Source organism: Fundulus heteroclitus, chromosome 18, assembly GCF_011125445.2.
Source record: "Fundulus heteroclitus isolate FHET01 chromosome 18, MU-UCD_Fhet_4.1, whole genome shotgun sequence".
NCBI lineage: Eukaryota > Metazoa > Chordata > Actinopteri > Cyprinodontiformes > Fundulidae > Fundulus > Fundulus heteroclitus.
Genome location: NC_046378.1, coordinates 35252109 through 35273290, shown reverse-complemented (window position 1 = coordinate 35273290; position 21182 = coordinate 35252109). Strand labels below are relative to the sequence as shown.

The window sequence follows — 21182 nt, the reverse complement described above, 5'->3', positions numbered from 1 at the left end:
GGGGGGTATAAATGCTCAGGGCCGCCTGCCTCAGTCTGTAGTTCAGCTCATCGCTCACCATGAAGGACCCTGTGGTCTTCTGCTTTACCTTCCTGACTCTGTTTGCCTGCGTCACGCGTTCGCTGCCTCCTCCGTGCGACAGGTGAGACACCAGCTCTGCTTCAGCTGTACGTCCAACTTCTGGCTTATGCAAACGGGACTTAAACTTTGACTTATTTTAGGACACCCAAGTGTCACATCTGCGTGAATCACTGCCTCCATGTTTCATTTTGAAGAGATTTATGCACGTTTCTATCTTTTTCATCAGCCAAATATTGGGCTTTGGTTGGTCTAAACGCCAGACAAAAGGTTTTTGTGTTATTCACACTGGTTTAGAGAGAAAAATGGATTTGACATTTTATGAGAGCGATGGAAAAACTTTTCACCTTGTCTGTTAATTTTTAAAGGCCCAGCAATGGACAGGTTGCTTTTATGAACTCTATAGCCATTTAATGATTTGCAGCTATTAATATTCCTCCCAAAGTCCATCCTGATAAGTGTAAGAATGACGCTTTTACAAGCAGAGGATATTCCTCCATGGAAGTGGTCAATAAATGCCGGCGATGAGATGAAAGACTGGGAGACAATGGCTGGTTGTTACTAAACAGACTCATTTCTGGGTGGACGGGTTCTAAAGTGTGGATCCATCGCAGCAGAATGTTGTATTGATACCCAAATATATGCAATAATGGTTTAGTGTCTTATTTAGATTAAATTTAGTTTAAAAGTTAAAATATAACAGTTCTCAATGATTTTCACAGAGTGACATCAGCCTACTGATCAGTGCATTGTGGCCTGTTATGGCAGGCTGATTTAACATATAATCAGCTTCACCTCACTTAAATTCCAGACATCTTGGAATAGATTTTTGACTAGGCATAATAGTTAAGATATCTCTCTGTAGTAGGCAAAATACTTGTTTCAGATTGTCGATTACATTCAGACTATTCTAAATAATGTTAGATGTACCATTAATTTGTATGGGGCTCGTATTTAAGATTTCCTCAATACAATACTTGCTGTTTGAAAGGTGTGTTTCAGATAAATTATGACTAGTCATAAAGTAATTTGAGATACCTCAGTTTTTAATCTCACTAGTCATTCTAATTAAAGATCTCAAATGACCTTGTTCAAGATATCTTGAATGTATTTAGATATCTTAAAGTAGGATTTGACCAGTGCAAATTGATATACAGATATCTTGAAAGCAAATGATGACTAGGCAAAACTTTCAGATATCTAGAATGGTCAAAATTCCTTTGAAGATATCTCAAAAGAATTAGAGATCTCTTGACCAGTTTCTAATCTAGAAGGCCTTTTGTATTTCAGAATCTTGAATTATCATTCTGACTAGTCAAAACATGCCATTTATGTAGCATTTTTTTGGTGGAAAGTTTAATCCATCTTTACTGCCGTTTGCTATTCAGTGGTCTGCAATGTCTGGTATGTTCAGCGCTAATTCTCGTGTTTTTAAACACAAATTTTTTGTCCTGAAGCTTGTTCTCGACACAAATTAAGAAACACAGATGAATCCAGATATCTAAAAATGTCAGATTGACTAGTCATAATTAAGTTTAAGATATCTTAATTATAATTCTGTATGTGCGACCCTTGAAATGACGAATCGGGTGACGTCTTTTGAGATGTCTCAAAAGGCATCTTGATTCTTCAAAATGTGATTGCAGATGTCTTGAATTGTTCTTACTAGTTGGAACATAAATGCAGATATCTTAAAGTACCATTCAGGATCAAAATGTAGTTTTCTAGTTAAAACTTGTTTATCTTAAATGTATTTACTGATTCTCAGAAGCTGATTTTTATGTTAAAACGGCCTGCCATAGACGTGTAGTTCATGCACTCATTACTTGGTCTGGGCTCCGTTAGCATGAAGTGCAGCAGCGAGGCATGGAGGGGATCAGGAAGCCCAGGTTTCTTTAATGGCGACCTGTCAGAGTTGTTGGCTTCCTCCAATGATTCTCTGGGGTTTAGGTCGGGTCAGATCCAGCGCGGTGAGGTCGTGGTCATGAAATCTGGTGTTGGTACTTTTGGGCAGTGACAGCAGGTACCAAGTCCTGCTGGGAAGTGAAACCAGGGTCTCTAAAGCTTGTCCACAGGAGGAAGCGTGAAGTGCTCCAGGATCTCCTGGAGCGGATAAAACCCGGTGGACCAACACCAGCTGGTGACCCGGATCCATAAACCACCATCAGACTGGATGTTTCAACCCCGATCTCCAGCACCTTTGGATTCTGTGTCTGTCCGCTCCTGACTCTGGGACGGGTCCAGGTTTAGGAGAAACTTCTTTTACACACCAACTCAGAAACACATCAACTTTAACATTTTTGAGCTTTGTAAACATGAAATTGTTTATTTTTTTTCCTGAAGACATCTTTGTATTCCTTGTTTCTCAGACGTTACACATAAAAGCTGCTTTCTGGAACAGAGTAACCAGATCTTTATGTAGCAAAGTAACGGTTACATGGTTTGGGCCAAAGGTTAGTTTAGAGGTGGAGCAATGTCATTTTCATACAATAAAGGTTTATTTAGCAACTTTCACAGGTCTCAAGATTAAATCACTTGCTTTTCGGTTATCTACGTTAAGCTCCAACACATTAAAACCCAACGCTGCGAGATGAACTTAACATTTAATGCTTTTAATCATTCTTTTTGTCCAGCACTTGGGTCAGTGTCTGCTGTTTTTAAAAAAAATGCTTTATAGATAAAGTAGGCATATTTAAAAATGTATATTGCATTCTTGCAGAACTTCCATTTGGTAAATAAATGAATCCTAAATGGGGCCCACCAGCAAATCCAGGTCTTAAGGTGCGTTCCCATTGGCGTCGCTTACAGAGCTAAACCAGTGACGGCTTGCAACGACATTGGAAAAGAGATTTGACATTGTAAAATTAAACTTTGATTTGATTTAACAATGCCAAATCTTTTTTTTTTGGTCATTTTAAGCTGTCACTGGTTTAGTGTCAAAGTCGTTCGCAAAGCACGCGACAAGTCAGAATTACAGCGGTACAATGGCTCACCCATGTGGAGGGTGTCGGTGACCACCTGCTCAAAAACTGTCAGAGTACCCCTACTGTTATGAGCAATATACAGTATTTCTATTAAAACATTTTTTAAGAATTGAATGTTAGGTTTTTATTTGCTGTAGAAACAATTACGACTTTTATTATTGTGGGAGACTTCAAATTTCACGTTAGCAACCCCAAAGACAGCGTTGCAAAAGAACGATGTGACACATTTAGAAATTTTGGTTTGACTCGACACATTAAACAGCCAACACACAAACGGACATGTTTTAGATCTGATCATCAAGGGTCTAAATAATGGTCAATGTAACTGATGTTGCCCTATCTGATCACTTTTCTGCTACCTTTGAAAGCATCATTTCCAATGACTCCTTTAGCCAAAGGGACGTCATAAGAAAACCCATCTTTAAGCAGGATGCCACTGAAACCTTTAACCAAGCTTACTTCCAATTTTCTTCTGATTCCACTTAGGCCTGTAACTCAGTAGATGAGCTAGTAGATGATTTTCAGTCTAGAGTCTCAGACATCATTGACTGCATTGCTCCAATTAAAGTGAAGGTTGTTTCTGGGAAGAAAAATTCTTCGTGGAGAAGTGCTCCATTAGTTAGAAGTGAAAAAAGGGAGTGTCGAAAAACTGAACGCAGGTGGAGAAAGACGAGACTCCAGGTTCACTATGACATCTAAAACTTAAAACTGAAAAACCTTTTTACATTAATAATGCTTGTGCCTTATTTACCACGGTCGACAGGTTAACAAACCCTCCTGTGTCCGTGGCTTCTGAACTCCACTCCACCAGGGTCTGCAATGAATTTGTCAACTACTTTACTAAGAAACTCCAAAAGATTAGAGATTAGAGTCTGTACATCCGCATCAAGTTCAGTACTAAAGCTGTATCCAACTAGAACTGATCTTCTAACCTGGCCAGCTTGATTGATAATGTGCAGCACTCTCCGTTCTCCATGTGAGTCAAGATGGGACTGCTCCCATCGTAATCCGCTTGGGGAAGGGAGCAGAACTCTCTAAGCTAATTGTGTGAAGAGATACCAAGTGTCCGCCTACCGAAGGTTGGTTTTAGCCAATCAGGAATCAAACTAAAACATAAGCAGCAGACGTCATACGAAACCACAAGGTAAACTAGTCAAGGCGTTAATTTCTTGTCTACGATCAAAGAGGAAATTGTGAATTCTGACAGATGTGATAGGCGCAGCTACATCCTCCTGCGCTGCCATGTTCCTTTTGTTTCGGCTGTGGGCACAGCAGCTCTTGCTTTAGTGGCAGCTGGTAAGTCCCGCCTTAAACCACAGTACTGCAATGTGATTGGCCCGAACCATTTTCTGTTCGTACACAAATGGTTGAAGCCAGAGCGGGACAAGATGGATTGATCTAGCAGGCAAGGTTACTGATCTTGACAAAATGTCCAAATTCTACCAAAAAAACAAACAAAAAAATAAAATGCTTCAGTGGAAATCGTTCACCAGCTAAGTTCCTCCTCCTGCTGCCTTGATGTTTTACCCACAGCTTTTTTTAAGAAACTTTTGCCTGTCATAGCGTGTGATTTGACTCAGATAATAAACACGTCCCTACTGTCAGGTGTTTCAAAATGCTGCGTTTCAACAATTAAACACCTTAACAATGATCAGCCGTTTTGACGTTTTCCAGTCAGGTTTCCATGCTCTCCACAGTACAGAGACCGCCCTTATCAAGGTGTTTAATGACATTCATATTAATGCAGACTGTGGAAGAACCACAGTGCTAGTATTGATGGACCTCAGTGCAGCATTTGATACTGTTGATCACTCAATTCTGTTAGAACGGCTGGAAAACTGGGTCGGCCTTCCTGATATAACACTCTACTTAAAGGACAGGGACTTTTAGTGTCAGTAGGTAACTTTAAATCAGAGTCTACACAAATCACATGTGGAGTTCCCCAAGGGTCCATCCTGTTTAGATCATGAAAAACATCAGGTACCATAACTATGCAGATGACACACAGCTCTACATCACGATGTCGCCAGGTAACTATGAACCCATTCAAGCACTGAGTAAATGCTTAGAAGAAATCAATGCATGGAGCCAAAATGTTCTACAGTTGAATTAAACCAAAACTGAAGTAATAAGTTTTGGACCAATAGAGGAGCGATTAAAAGTTAGCACACAGCTCTAGCTGCTTTACCCGGTTACTGGGTGTACTGATGGACTCGGACCTGAACCTTCAAAACCATCTAAAGACACTTAAAAGGCCGGCTTTCTATCACCCGAAGAACATTTCCAGGATTAAAGGGCTAATTTTCTTAGCAGGATCTCAAAAACGAATCCATGGTTTAGTGGAATAAAAAGTGGATCAGACAGCTGCAGCTGATCCAGAGCGCTGCTGCCCGTGTCCTCACTAATTGTCCTTTAATGGTTAATGTTCGATTGTAACTGTTGTTCTCTGAAGCTTCATTAGATTGACTTTGTATTCCAACCTACCTTGACCTGCTGTTACTATTCCATTGCAGTGGACTTTCCTCTGTAATGTTTTCTTTTCTTTGTTCTGTTCATGTGCAGCACTTTGAATCGCCTTGTTACTGAAATGTGCTACAAATAAACTTGCCTTGCCTTGTAAGCCAAACTTAAAGAGCCTACAAACTCATCCATGATAGACTTAAAGGATTTTTATCAGTAAAACATGTTAAAAGCATAGACTTTTTTTCTCTCTTTATAAATACAGAGTGTGCCACTCTGTGTTGGTCTATCACATAAAATCCCAATAAAATACATTGTTTAGCCTAATGGAAATATACCTGCTGTTTTATCACATCTAACTTTACCCCCTGTTTGCTTGTTTATAGCGTCACTGACAGAGGTTTATTACTTTCCTGTTGTATGTTGATGATTAATTCAATTCAGCTCAATTAAATTTTATTTATATTGCGCCAATTCAAGACAAATGTCATCTCAAGGCACTTACAAAGTCAAATTCAATCAGATTATACAGATTGGGTCAGATTGTACAAATTGGTAAAAAAAAAAAAGTCCAATCTAAGGAAACTCAGCAGGTTGCATCAAGTCTCTCCAAGCAGCATTCACTCCTCCTGAAAGAGCGTAGAGCCACAGTGGACAGTCGTCTGCATTGTTGATGGCTTTGCAGCAATCCCTCATACTGAGCATGCATGAAGCGACAGTGGAGAGGAAAACTCCCCTTTAACAGGGAGGAGAACCTCCAGCAGAACCAGAACCAGGCTCAGTGTGAACGCTCATCTGCCTCCACCCACTGGGGCTTAGAGAAGACAGAGCAGAGACACAACAAGAGAGACAAACAAGCACAGAAGCTCACATTAGACAGTAATAATGATTCCCACCTCCTGGTTTCAGTGAAATCTACTGCTCAGGGCCCATCCTGCATCAGGTCCAAGAAGCGAAGCTGTTTGATGATGACAAGTACTTTGTTGATATGAAGCTGAGGTCAGCCCCTGGTGAGTCTTGGCTCACAAAAAAAATGCTTTGATCACACACACCCGTCTCCCGCTAACCGTCATGTTTAACGTCCTCTACAGGTGTCGTTTTGGCGGCTTTTCAAAACCTCTCCAACGAGTGGCCAAACTCCGCCATCCCGACCGAGAAGCTCCAAGAGTTTCTCGCAGCGCACTTCGAGAAGCCGGGGACCGAGTTTGAGACGTGGACGCCAACCGACTGGCACGAAAAGTGAGCTCAAGCTGTGCTGCTCTGATCAGTGGCTTTATCGCAGAGGCTGATTAACAGGCGCCGGTTCTTTTAATGCAGGCCCAGGTTCCTGAGCGGAATAGCAGATGAGAAGCTGCGGCGGTGGGGGGAACAGATCCACGGCCTGTGGAAGTCTCTCGGCAGAAAGGTGAAGAAGCCGACCGGCAGGTTGTCCGCTTAGATGACCTATGGTGAACAACAGTTACACCCTGAATAAAGCTGTTGGCAGGGTTTTGATGTTTCCACACACACGGGTCTGCAAAAGAGCTCCAGTCAGACATCTGCCTGCAGAAGTTGTTGTTCCCCATTTAGTCACGTTACAGCCACAAACCTCAAATTATTTGATTGTAATTTAATAAGTCCAACCAAAAAAAAAAACGGAATTATATTGCAAGTCGATTCTCTGATGTGCATTTGTTTTCAGCCCCCCTTTATTCTGATACCCCTAAATAAAATCCTCACAAAGTATTTGCTCACTAATCTTATCCAGAGGCTTTGACAGCTGGATTTATACTGAGATGAAATTACACATAAGCTTTTTCTTTTTACAAGTATTTATGTGAACTCTGAAGGCAGTTGGTTGTAATGAATCTTATTTCGGCGCTCCACACTTTTCACACTCCTCTTTGTCAAAAACAAAATGGCAGTCATGTAATTTCCTTCCACTTCACATTTACGTGCTATGTCGTGTTGGTCCTTTGCATAAATCCAAATAAATCAGAGAAGGTTATGGTTGTAAAGTTGCAAAGTTTACAAAGGCGTAATAAGTAAGAAATGTACTGTAAAACTTACCAAAATCATTATAATTTGGACGTAACTTCCCTTATAAGCAATTGGTCCTCTCCTTTTAACATTAGAGGTAGGCAACGATCCAGAACTACTTTTGTGCAAGTGCGTTATAAATAAACTTGTCTTGCCAATCTGTGGCCTGTGTTTACTTCCTGGTTCCTAGGCCAATCATATGAGAGCTTCCAGGGTTGCCAACACAGAGCGCAGCTTTTGGTTTTCAATTTATGTTTGCAAAAGAGCAGCGGCCTGCAAACATGGAAGCCAGAAAGAGAAGCAGACCAGAAACAGTCTCAACAATACCTAAGAAGTCTCGGTATCCTTCAAAAAGGGCAACCGACCTAAGACGGAGTAACACAAGGACAAATATTGGGGACTTGTTTGAAAGTCTAAGTCTAAGAGACCTAATTCGTTTCAAAATGTATGCAGCGTTGGCAAAGTTTCTCCTCGTCAGTTAAGCACCAGTTGTTGTTTTCTGAAAAAACAATTCGCTCTAGCGTTCAGTTTATATTATTCCAACCAATACGCAGAAACTTGCATTGTGCCTGCAAGCCTGACAGCATAAACCTATCCTGTGTAAGTAAGTCAGCCCCAGCTGATAAAATAGGCTGGAGACGTCCCCGGGTTATACATCTAAGAGATCTGGTCACCTTAATCTCTGCTTCTCTGTGGGCAAGCTGTTTATGTAACGATGACAACATACTTTGGCTTCGTCTTGAATTTAGCTGCACAACAGCCTCATCTCTCTTGCACTAGCGCTCTCTGAAGGCTTTGTGTGTTGTTCCGATTTGAAACACTAGGTGTCATTATTACTTATTGCTCCTTTAATTGGTATTAATAGTTTTTTTTTCACACAGCACTTGTGATTTTTTCAAATTTTCTGGTCTTTCAAAATATTTCTTTTGATTTTTCTTTTAAATACATTTTTCAATTCAATTAAATTTTATTTATATAGCACCAATTCATGACACATGTCATCTCAAGGTAATTTTCAAAGTTAAATTCAATCAAATTATACAGATTGCATCAGAAAGTTTCCTCTCTAAGCAGTGGCGGTTCTAGACCAAATTTACCAGGGGGGCCAAGGTGGGGCCAGTGTTTTTTCACAGGGGCACAGAACAAAAAAAATAAAAAAACAGCAATAAAATGGCAATATTTAACTGTGGAATAATATTAAGTGAGCCACTTGTGGCTCTGGAACTGCAGTTTTCAGACCCCTGATCTAGCAGTTGAATACTTTGCCCCCAGCTCAATACGGCTAAAGCTAAACGTGAAACATCTTAAGTTTTAAATTCTTTTTGAGTAGAGTAAAACTGTATAGGTAAAAAAATAATAATGATATTGGTCAAAGTGACCAATCAGTTATGGTTTCTTTGCCATTGCAAATAACTATGAGAAGTGTATTTAATATCATGTCTTTAGTACAGGGGCCAGGACCATTTTTACAGGGGCATGGGCCCCTGTTGGCCCCTGTCTAGAACCGCCCCTGTCTCTAAGGAAACCCAGCAGGTTGCATCAAGTCTCTCCAAGCAGCATTCACTCCTCCTGAAAGAGCGTAGAGCCACAGTGGACAGTCGTCTGCATTGTTGATGGCTTTGCAGCAATCCCTCATACTGAGCATGCATGAAGCGACAGTGGAAAGTAAAATTCCCCTTTAACGTGAAGGAAAAACCTCCAGCAGAACCAGAACGAGGCTCATCTATCTCGACCGACTGGGGTTTGAAAAAAATTGAATTGAATTGAAATACATTATCTTTTTTAGAAATAGATAAAAAGAGTGGAAAAACAGCATCTTTAATGCCAAGAAACACTGCGATGGACTCCACACACGCCTTATCTGGTCGTGTGGCAGCAAGATCTAAAACAAATGAGGGATTATTCAAGCCTTTCTCTCCTCTCAGTGCCGTAGATTTAAAACAAATCTCTCCTCCAGATCCAAACCAGTGTCAGAGATCATCCAGAGCTCTACTCTCAGATTTACACACCGCATCCTGTCGTCGTACCTGGCGGCCGCTTCAGGGAGCTCTACTACTGGTGAGCCAAAGAGTTGGAGCTCTCTTCTCCATCGGTCTGATAGTCATCGCCTCACCGGACGTTCAGGATTCTCCTCTCAACCCCAACAGGGACTCCTACTGGGTCATCAATGGGCTCCTTCTGTCTGAGATGACCGAGACGGCCTACGGCATGATTCAGAACTTCCTCTTCCTCGTCAACAGGTAAAGCTTTTCGCTTGTTTGTCCCATAAAACAAAAAGACACCAGGAGTGGGATCTGGATGGAAACGGGGTTCCTCGGAGGGATTTTTTAGGATTTACAGAATAAGAGACCTGCCGTCACCCTCCCACAGATACGGCTTTGTTCCAAACGGTGGGCGGATTTACTACGAGAGGCGCAGCCAGCCTCCCTTCCTCCCGCTGATGGTGGAGAGCTACTACGAGGCGACCAAGGACCAGCAGTTCCTTAGGTGTGGTTCTGAGGGAAGCCATTAGGCCAGAGAAAGCGCTGCCGGCTCTCTCCCTGCACCTACCGAGCTCTGAAGGTAACACCGTCACCCTCCTTCTGCGTTCATCCCTCTCCTCTCGTTAATTATAGAGAAGCTCTCCCAGTTCTGGAGAAGGAGTACGAGTTCTGGATGCAAAACCGTTCTGTTGCCGTGGCGGCGAGCGGGTCAGAGCACGTTCTGAACCGCTATAACGTGGACGCGGACTTGCCCAGGTAGCGACGAACACCGTGGCGAAAGGCTTAGAGGCTGACTGAGACCTGGTGCTCACAAACTTTACTGCTTCAGCTTCTAATTTCCTGGTTTTGCCCCAAGATAATATTTAATCAGTTCCAACATTAACGAAAAGAAAAACTAACTTTTATGGCTCCAGTTGTCGGGCTGAATTAAGAGCTGGATGGTTGTTTTGAAAAGAGAGGTGCTTGAAATCTTTCCTCTGCTTTGATCGTCTCTTTGCATCAAAAGGGCTTTACAGACAAGGACGCGACTGCGGGCAAAAAAGCACCGCATTCAGCCACTTATCGGATCATAAAGAACTTCACGGAGAAAGGTTCAGTCACGATAAAAAAAAAAAAAAAAAAGAACAGAAAAGGTGTTTAGATGGTCAATATGTCCAAATGCCGCCACCAGTGCAGAGCTTTCTCAGGAATGGCAGCAGGTTGTGTTAGGTGTTTCTAGAAGAGCGGCACAGAAGCAATTTCTCTCCAAGGAAAAACATAAAGGACGGACAGATGTTCAACAAGAAGAACCAGGCTTGGACTGCTGAGGACTGGGATACAGTTACTGGGAAGACCCTGTTGAACATCAAAAAAAAAAAGTCTGCAAGAGAAGGAAAGCATTGTGATCCTAAAGAAACAGGAGCATGGTTGTGAAAACGCAGCTCTGCCCAATGATCCAGGGGCGATCTGACAATAAACGATGCACCAAGAGCACCAAGGCAAAAGTGAAAACTAGGTGAATTAAAACCACTGAGATTTTTTGGATCAGTGGCCAGATATTGATACCACTGAGAATCTCATTAAATGATGCTTTAGCCAAACTTATCACTTCATTCAATTCAATTTTATTTATATAGCACCAATTCACAACACATATCATCTCAAGGCACTTTCAAAAGTCAGACTCCATCAAATCCTCCAGGTTGGTGAGAAAGTTTCCTCTCTAAGGAAACCCAGCAGGTTGCATCAAGTCTCTCCAAGCAGCATTCACTCCTCCTGAAAGAGCGTAGAGCCACAGTGGACAGTCGTCTGCATTGTTGATGGCTTTGCAGCAATCCCTCATACTGAGCATGCATGAAGCGACAATGGAGAGGAAAACTCCCCTTTAACAGGGAGGAGAACCTCCAGCAGAACCAGAACCAGACTCAGTGTGAACGCTCATCTGCCTCCACCCACTGGGGCTTAGAGAAGACAGAGCAGAGACACAGAAAGTACAGAAGCTCACATTGATGCTCATTATCACACCTCCCAAAAGTATTCACACCCTTTTAGAACTTTTTCATCTCTAGACAAATAACTTCAATGTAATTTATTGTGATTAATGCGATTAAAATGGCAGACGACTTAAACTCTTTCTGCCTCTAACTTGACAGCCCTAAATAGAATCCTGTGCAGCAAACAGCCTTCAGTTAGTTAATTAGTAAATAGGCCCATCTGTGTGTAATTTGATCTCATTTATAACTCTCTGCTGTGAAGGCCTCAGAGTTTTGTTTGAGAACATCAGCAAGCAACGTCCTGCAGGACAAGGAACACAGCAGAAAGGCGGGTCAGAGAGAAAACCGAGGAGTAGTTTGAATCTGGATTAGGTTATAAAATAAAACCCCGTAGCTATGAACATTTTACGGAGCTCTGTTCATCATCCGGAAATGGAAAGAGTTATAGCAGCAGCTCCAGACCTACCAAGGCATGACCAAACACCTGAACTGACCAGTCGGGGTAAGGCATTAGTCTGTCAAGCAGACAAGAGGCTGGTGGTGATTATGGAGGAGCTGTAGAGATCCACGCCTCAGGTGTGAGAATCTGTCAACACGAGCATTAGTGATGCACTCCTCAAATCAGAGGCATTAAAGTTTGCCACAAATCTCATAGGAAACACAAAGAACATGCGGATGAAAGGTCCTCTGGTGCAAAAATAAAAATAAGCCATGTATGTCAGAAAACCACGAGTGGCCACGTCAGCGTTTAAGCGAAGAGGAAATAAAATGATCCAACAACACTGAAGCAGTAACGTTTGTGTGAAAAAAGCTAAATTATCCGTCAGCCTCCAAGCCTTTGGCCTCGACTGCAGACACAAACAGAGGAGCAGACATCTCACCCGCCTTTAACCTCGTCCTCTCTTCCAGGCCTGAATCCTACACAGACGACCTGGAATTAGCCGAAGGACTCCCTGATGGTAATGGATTATTCAAATCATTTTTTTCTGTCTGGCTGAATGAATCCTCCTCCGTGAGGCTGAGCTAGATTGTCACAGGCGCGCCTCTTTAGAAAGCCGCCATGCATTCCTGTTGGGTTTAAAAAAAAATGGCCTGAGTAAAACAGATTTGCTCTGATAATTTATGCTGGGAGAAAACCACCCGTTCGCTGAGCCGTCTTTGGGATCTAAATGCTCTTTGAAGGGTTATTGTTTGCCAGAATATCAACTTTCCCTTCCACCTGAGAGTATTTGCTCCATCTCTCACATATATTCAAATTCATCCAGTCCTCTTCCTCGCAAGAGACGCTCTTGCTTTTTTTTTGTCCCTAAAGCTCATAAGAGCCGGTGCAGAACCGAGGTAAACACATCTCGGCGTGAGACCTCGCGTTTAATTTCTTTTTGGTTCTCTCTGAAGAGCAGAGCCGTGCGTGAAGCAGTGCCCTGAATGCGTAAATGTTTCAACGCGCCTCTCTCTCTGGCGTTCCCCTTCTGGCCTCAGAGCTCAGGCAGCGGCTGTGGATGGACCTGAAGGCGGGCGCAGAGTCCGGCTGGGACTTCACTTCCCGCTGGTTCGTAAACGGCAGCGGCCACAACGACGGGACCCTGAGGGAGACGCGCACCAGCCAGATCCTGCCCGCGGACCTCAACGCCCTGCTGTGCCGCAACGAGCGAACCCTGGCCTCCTTTCACCGGCTGCTGGGTGAGCCTCTGACCTCGGATCCGCTTTTTTTTTTTTTTTTTTTAAGCTCCTAACCGGTGTTACGTAACGACGACGTGCCGCATCCTGACAGGTAATGGTGAGTCAGCTGCTCAGTACGACCAGGCTGCGGTGCGCAGGACCGAGGCGATGGAGGCGCTGCTGTGGGACGCCGAGAGGGGAGCGTGGTTCGACTACAGCCTGGTGACGCGCTCCAAACACTTGGAGTTCTACGCCTCCAACCTGGCTCCTGTTTGGGCTCGGTGCTATTCTCAGCCCGCCATGGGGGAGAAGGCAGTGCAGTACCTGAAGGTGGGGGCACCAAGGAAGCGTCACTCTGCGTTAGATTCAACAGTTTTTGTTTATTTCAGGGCTTGGACTGAGATAAGATTCACAAAGGTCTGCATCCCTCAACCACAAACTTCGCTGCTTTTTACTGCCGTTTTATGTGGTAGACCGACACAAAGTAAGGAATTATTAAGAAGGACAAAGACACATAATTTAAAAAGCCTACTTACTTACAATAATCTGCAAAGTGTGGTGTGCCGATAATTTGTAAGACCAGCTGTGGCTCCAGCTGCACCTTTAAATCTTTTGATATTTCGCTCTGCAAGCTTTGCGCATCTAGAGATATTTTGGCTCAGTCCTGCCTGCAGAATTTTTTTTTTTTGGCTTATCCAGATTGGATTTAGAGCAACCGCAAACCTCTGTTTTTTTAGCCTCTCATTTAGATTTAGGTCTTGACTTGCAGCCATTCTGATGCATGAATCTAATTGATGAAAATCCTTCTTTTCCCATCAGCTCTGGTCAGATCTACCTGCTGCGTTGCTTCCGTTCGTCCGCCTAAGAAACGCATGATGCTGCCACCGCCGTGTTTCACAGTGGAGATGCTGAGTTCAGGGTGCTATCCACCGTTAGTTTTCTTGAATGTAACGTTTTCCGGTGTGGTTTCACGTGACCCGAGCGCCTTCTTCCACATACTGTGTGGCTTTTGGCAAACTGTGAGCAGAGCTTTATACGCATGTTCTTAACAAACGCTGTCAGTCAGCCTCCAATGACGCTGGAGTTTTTGGCGGGCACAACTCGCTGTTATCCTGTCAGCAGGATAACAGCTCCATGAGGTGTTCAGATCTTGGGATGCTGTTTTTGTAACAGAACTCTGCTTTTCATTGCTTCATAACTTCCTCCCTCACTTGTCTCCTGGGTTCTTTGTAGGGCTGCACAATTTATCGCATTTGCAATATAATCGCAATTTCCAAATTGCAGAGGTCTGCAGTTTTTGGCTATGTAACAATTAATGGATAAGTTGTGTCCTTTAGGTGTTGGTAATATGGAAGAGAGTTGGAGCGGTGAGATCATCTAATTTTATTATTTGTTTTAGAGATTATATATATATATATATATATATATATATATATATATATATATATATATATATATATATATATATATATATATATTTTTTTTTTTTTTTTTACCAGAAACCTTCAGAAATCTCACCAAAGCAAAACCCGTCAAACAGTTTAATACATAGACTTGTTTGTTGGTTGCACTTTATGTTGAAGAAAGCTGTTCTCTTGAAAAATAATATTCTGAATAATTAAAAAGAGTCAAACTTTTTTGTTTTAAATAGTCCTTGTTTACAAGCATCTTTATCTACAGGCCATTTTTGTTGCTTGTGGTTAATTCAGAGAAAAGTCTGAAATCGCAATTATGGTTGAAATATATCGCAATTTTGGATTTTTGGCAAAATCGTGCATCCCTAGTTCTTTGATCCTTGTGATGCTGTTTGTAACGTTTTAAGGACATTGTGGTCACATGTACTGTCGTAGTAAATTTCCCGCTGACCAATGAACCTTTCCTCTATTCATCAGATTTGGTGGGACATCCGCTGGTTGATGCTTTGGAAGCTGACTGTGGCATTTGTTGTGAGATGCAACCAATAAAATGTGCACTGACTCTTATTTAATATGAGTTTATGGCGGTTGATTCAGCACATAGCCACAAAATGAGATGTGCAGGTTATAGGTACCATCAAGGTTCTGATAATATTTATTTTGATCTCACTTCCCCCCCCATCAATAAAACTTAGACAACTTTATTTATCATTTTGTATTCACAGAGTGCGTACTTCTCAAAATTTCGTTGCAAACAGCTTGTAAATTGCAGTAAAAATTAAATTACAGTATAAGGTGCAGCAGTGATTTAAAAGTAAACAATTTAAATGTAGACAATGCAGGAGAAGTCACAGTGTACATGTGAGTATTTTTAAAACCATTTGTATGTGCAGAATTGATTGTGCAAAGGGCATTTGTGCAAGAATACAGCTTGTAATTTACACTAGATTTAAAATACAGTATAAGGTGCAGCAGTGATTTAAAAGTAAAACAATTGAAATGTAAACAATGCAGGAGAAAGTCACAGTGTACAGGTGAGTATTTAAAAAAAACATTTCTATGTACATAATTTGATTGTGCAAAGGGCATTTGTGCAAGAATGCATTTAGAAACTAAGAGTTCGGCAGCATTTGTAATGCTAGATGGAGATGCAATGATGCGAATGTTGTGCAGAGTTAATGGGTTATAGATCAGCAGTTCAGCAGTCTGATGGCAGCAGGGAAAAAGCTTTTGCAGAACCTGGTGGACCTGCTGCGGAACCTGCAATTAACCTGCAATTAACAGAGGCCAGACATCTTTTTTTACATTTTCCATATATGAAATGACACCTTGAACAGGAGCTTGAGGATCTCTGAGGATCTCTTTATCCTGAAAATTTGTGCAATTTACTGTGATTCTTCAAGCTGCATGCAAACGAAATTTCATTCTGTACGCACTTTGTGCATACAAAATGACAAATAAAGCTATCTATGTCTATGTCTATGTCTATCTATGAGAAGAAAGGATTGCTTCACCATCCACTGAGGTGCTGCTATGTGAACGACGCGCGGTGGCTCCAGCAGATGGCACACTCACACTGCAAAGCTTTCACTCATGCTATGCTCCCGGTTTCTTTCCTGTCTGCACAGGGGAGCGGCGCTCTCAACTTCCCCAACGGGGTGCCCACGTCACTGAGGGAGTCTGGGCAGCAGTGGGACTATCCCAACGCCTGGCCTCCTTTGCAGCACATGCTCATCGAAGGTGGGAAGCACAGGAACGCAACGGCAAAAACTTCCCCGGGAAGCCGGGGATGATGATGCGGTCCAAACTTTGCATAACATTTCACGACGATGTAAAGGAAAGTCAGACTGGGTGACTCATTTTCTCTGGATTTGTACTAGACCGCAGCCATGTAGAGAAATGGTAAAAAGAAACACAACAGTTAAATGTCAGCGTAGCTCAGCTGCAGCTTCAGTTGCCGTTTTTAGTAGAAATGTGACGAATCTTCCCACTTTTAGGCTTGTGTCTAACATAAGTCTCAATTCATCACACTCGGTTTCCATTTAAGGCTGTTTATTACATCCACATCAGGCACACAGCTGGAGGGATCGCTTCCTGTCATTTTTTTTTTTTATCTGGCATCTTCCTCAGAGATGCTCTGATGGGCCTGTGTAGCAGCTCTCTCTATTTTCTTCTTGCTTCAGGGGCTTTTTTTTCCTTTCGGTTTGGTGTTCATGAAGGGAAATACATGCTCAGCTGCATTGAAATCAGGTAACAGATTGGATCAGAAAAAAAATGCACCACTGGGCCATAAAAAAATATCTCACCTGCTGTCTTGTACTCTGCTAGATTCTTCTGAGCTGCATTGTGGTAAAAAAAAGAAAAAAAGAAAGGGGAAAATCATTCAACAACAATAACAGGAAATTAAACAAAAGTCTTTGAGGTTGTTCGTGCTCAAAGGGAGACGTTTTGTTTTCCAGGTTTCTCCAAACTGGCTTCGGAGGACGCCAAGAAGCTCGCTTCTGATTTGGCGCAGCGCTGGATCAAAACTAACTGGCTGGCTTATGAAAAATATGAAGCCATGTTTGAAAAGGTGAGCGTGTTTTTTTTTTTTTGGGGGCCTTTTGCTGCCTCAGAGCTCCGGTCGCGCTGAGATAACAGAATGTGTAATCTTCCTCTCCAGTACGACGTGAACGGAGACGGAAAACCAGGCGGTGGTGGAGAGTATGAAGTTCAGGTGATTCCCTTTTTTCATGTTTTAAATAAACAAAAAACCCGCAACCCAGGTAAAAATAAAGCGGACCTCCCTTTCAGTTACAGACGTTTCTATTCAATGTCTTGCAAATGTATTCACACTCTTTGAACCTTTTTCACACTCGGTGTATTTTTAGTTGAATTTCATGCGTGAGGTCAACACGAGATCATTGGGGTGAAATGGGGCGTGGGGGTTGAACTTTTCTAAAAATGCAATTAAAGAATGGTTATAAGCATAAACATATAGCTTGTAAAAAAAGTCATTACTTAGCAGAAAATTAAAAAAAAACCCACAGCATGATGCATCCACCCCCATGTTTCACTGTGGGGAAGGCTGACGTACGGTGTTCATTATGCATGTAGTCCTAAAGTTCAGCTTTAGTCTCATCTGAAAAAAGAAACATGTGACTTGTGTCTTAGCATTCTCCTTGTGAGGTCATTAATAATAGTCGTTTTGTCAACATATTCTTAGACTTAGACAAACTTTATAGTCATTTTGTATGCATAGAGTGTATACAAAATGAAATTTCATTGCATACAGCTTAGGACAGTGTAATGGGATTGTAGTTGGAATAAGACAACATTACAACATAAAGTGCAGCAGTGATCAGATGTAACAATTCTGCCTCCTGAGCTGTGGATCCCTGCAACTCCTCCAGAGTCACCAGTGCTCTTTTGGCTGCTTTTCTGTTTCACAGTTTCCTTGTCCAGCCTGTCTTAAATCGGAGTAAAAAGAAGACGTCACGCCAGATCGTTTGTAAAGAAAATGAAAAACCGAGTTTCCTTTCTCTTCCATTTCACACAATCACATCCAATCCCAATATATTGTTCCATTGATATTTGTGCTTTTTAGGTAATGTATTGGATGCAAATCTATAACAGCAGGACATTTAGTTTGTCTCTGAGGGCTTACAGGCGTGTGCTAACACAATGCCAGTAAGGAAAGGCATCAGCAATGACCTCAGAGGAACAACCGTTTTGGCCCACCAATCTAGCGAGGGTTGTAAGGCGTATTCAAAAACTGTTTGAAGGCCATCCTTCCACAGCGAGAAAGATTATTCACAAATGTAAAACATGTGAGGCAGCTGCTGTTGTTCTGAAGGAGAGGATGTCCCACTGAGTTTAGACGGTGCAATGCTCAGAGAGATTGCAAAACACCCAAGCGCTCCAGCTCAGGCTCTAAAAGCCTAAGTTAGCATGATGCAACTTCAGAGGTTTATGAGCCGACAATCAGAAAACACAGAGCAGGTGTGGGTTGTTTGGGAGGGTTTCCAGGAAAAGCATTTGTCCCTAAATACAATATGTCAGCAAGATTTAAGTTTTCAAAGTTTCATCTGAATGAACCAACAGTCCTTTGAGACAAATGTCCTTTTGTCAGATGAGAGAAGAGTAGAAATGTTTGGCTCCAATGCTTAGTCCCACAAACCGCCTGCATGGTGGTTTATTTTTACTATTATCATATTATTTTTTATATTTTAACATGCCCTATCTGGCTGCTGTCTTAATAACAAAGAGAGTCCAACAGATTTACTTTCACAAGTGGAGCATCGCTGCTTTCGCTATGATGCCTCGCTTGATTTGTATGCAAAATGCTTTGTTGGATATTATTTTGGGATTATTTCAAGTTCAGTGGATACAGAAAAAAAGGAAAGGTTGAAGAGAAAGAAAGGAAGAGAAAAGATAGTACAAGATGACATCCTCGGAGTCCGCTTCTACACCTGCAGAAAGAGATATAAAAGAACAGCAAATACAACAGAAGTACCACAGGGACCAACAATCAATACCTTGGTAACATCACTGAAAAATATGCAGTATTGTTTATTACAAGATGTATTTAGTGACAGCCAAAGCTAATTATAGGGTTTTATGTATAGTGTAAGTGTATCTACGTGGATCCAAACACCTGTGTTTGGATCCACCGGTGTTTGAGAGTATGCTTGTGTATGTAAGATTTATCCATAAGACAAATGCTCAGTAGTGGTTGTGAGGAGCCAAAGTCCTGCACCGCAGAGCACAGAGACCCAAACGATGGAATAGGGGGTTTAGGGGTCATGGTTAGACTTGCTTTGCAGTTATACAAGTTATAGTTATTCAGCCGGCTATGCACTTCTCTTTGTTTCTAGTGTCAAATGGGAGGGCACATGCTCGATAGCTGAAGCTTGATCCAAAATGGGTGTTTAAGATGGAAATGATCCCAAACACAGCAGTAATTCCACAACAAAATGGCTGAAAGGGGAAAGGCATCTATGTTTTGTGGTGGCCTAGTCAAAGTCCAATCCTCTGCCTGACTGAAATGCAATGGTTGAACCTTAGAGAGGTGATGGTCCAACCATCAGCTGATGAGAGAAGCTGAAGTTACAGCCCTGCAAAAACGGGACTACAGTTAGTAAAAATTTTGTGTATTTGTCCTTGATTTGAGCAGGTACACTAGATGATTTGCCAATGGAATGAGTATCCTGACCCACAAAATAAGATAATTAGATATGCACTTGAAATAAGATGATGGAGATGAGTTGTTCCTATGTTAAGTACAAATATCTTACTCCATTGGCAGATCATTTAAACTTGCTGCTCAAATCAAGGACAAATACACTAATTTCAAGAAAATTCTTCTTACTTCCCCCCCCCCCTTTTTTTGCAGTAAGAAAAGTAATTCTTCAAGGCATTGCTGCCAAGCACACTTCGCTTTTCACACATTTTGGCTTTGGTCTTGTTTAATAAATAAAGTTACTATGACCTGTAAGAGTTGTTTGCATACTCAGGGCTAGGTTTAAATGATTTCAGAACCTGGTGAGGATCATATTCATTATGCCCTGATACGTCAAACAGGATGTAAGTATAGTACTATGACAGTGTATATTTTTACAGCAACATAAGCATTTTAATTTCAAACAATACCCAGCGAATGTTTGCCTTCAGCCTCCAAAATCCGACGCATTCCAGCCTCTGCTCTCTCTCCTCCCTGTAACGACTTAATAAGAACAGTGAGAAAGCCACAAGTCGTGTTTGAGGTGTTCATGACTGAACGGCACATTTCTTGCTGGCTGTCTGATGCGCTGCATAAAAATAGAAGCAACACTAACGCGCTGCCACTGTGTCCCTCCCCCCCCCCCCCCGCTGCAGCTGGGCTTTGGTTGGACCAACGGCGTGGCCCTGCAGCTCCTGGATCAGTATGGGGCGACTCTCACCTCGGGAGGCAGGCGTGTGTGCTCTGACCTCCTGCTGCCTCTGGTCGTCTCCGTCGCTCTCATGCTCCAGTGAATCAGAGGCGTCAGAAGAACCCGGCCGAGGCTTGGATTTTATTTTAGCATTCCTGTTTTCACTCCCACTACGTCCCACGTGTCCGCCGACAACACTTAACGGACTAACGAGGACATTCTTACCTCGGCTAAACCTAGAAATGACAGCATCAGCTTAATAGAATTACTGATAATTTGTTTCCTTCCCCTGAGGTGAAAAATGCTTGATTTCATGAGGAGATTCAATAATTTTTGGGCCAGTGAAGATGATAAGGGCTTTAACTTTCTTAAATATAAAACCAAGATTAAAAATATTTATTGTACTAATCGAGTTTTCATATTTATTGATGTAATGAAGCTTAGTTACCGCTGAGCCTTTGGGTTTTCTTTCAAAATAATACTGTAAATTAACTTGTATGATAAATAAACAATGACTTAAATGCACATGAAATGTTTTTTCACTGCTTTAAATATTTAACATACTGTATTGTATATCTGTCAATACCAGCCTACAAAGGGGGGGGGGGAGGGGGGAGGGGGTTGCTGAATAACTGTGCCGTTAAAATATGTGCATGTAGTGTTTTTAAAGTTCGACCAATGAAACCTTTTTCATTACATGCGGTCAAAGGAGTGTGTGGGA

The 21182-nt window shown here is 42.1% G+C and overlaps 1 protein-coding gene across 1 annotated transcript; it reads left to right on the top strand.

The window, feature by feature from the left end:
* Positions 1 to 34: 34 nt before the first annotated feature.
* On the top strand, positions 35 to 20977 carry treh (trehalase (brush-border membrane glycoprotein)). Its single transcript, XM_036150314.1, has 15 exons — positions 35 to 142; positions 6432 to 6532; positions 6614 to 6761; positions 6840 to 6927; positions 9499 to 9599; positions 9689 to 9781; positions 9912 to 10028; positions 10157 to 10279; positions 12406 to 12455; positions 12976 to 13176; positions 13268 to 13485; positions 16199 to 16310; positions 17030 to 17142; positions 17233 to 17286; positions 20427 to 20977. Exons 1-15 carry the CDS (start codon positions 60 to 62, stop codon positions 20562 to 20564), a joined length of 1740 nt encoding a protein of 579 aa, XP_036006207.1. The 5' UTR covers positions 35 to 59; the 3' UTR covers positions 20565 to 20977.
* The last annotated feature ends 205 nt before the right edge of the window (positions 20978 to 21182 follow it).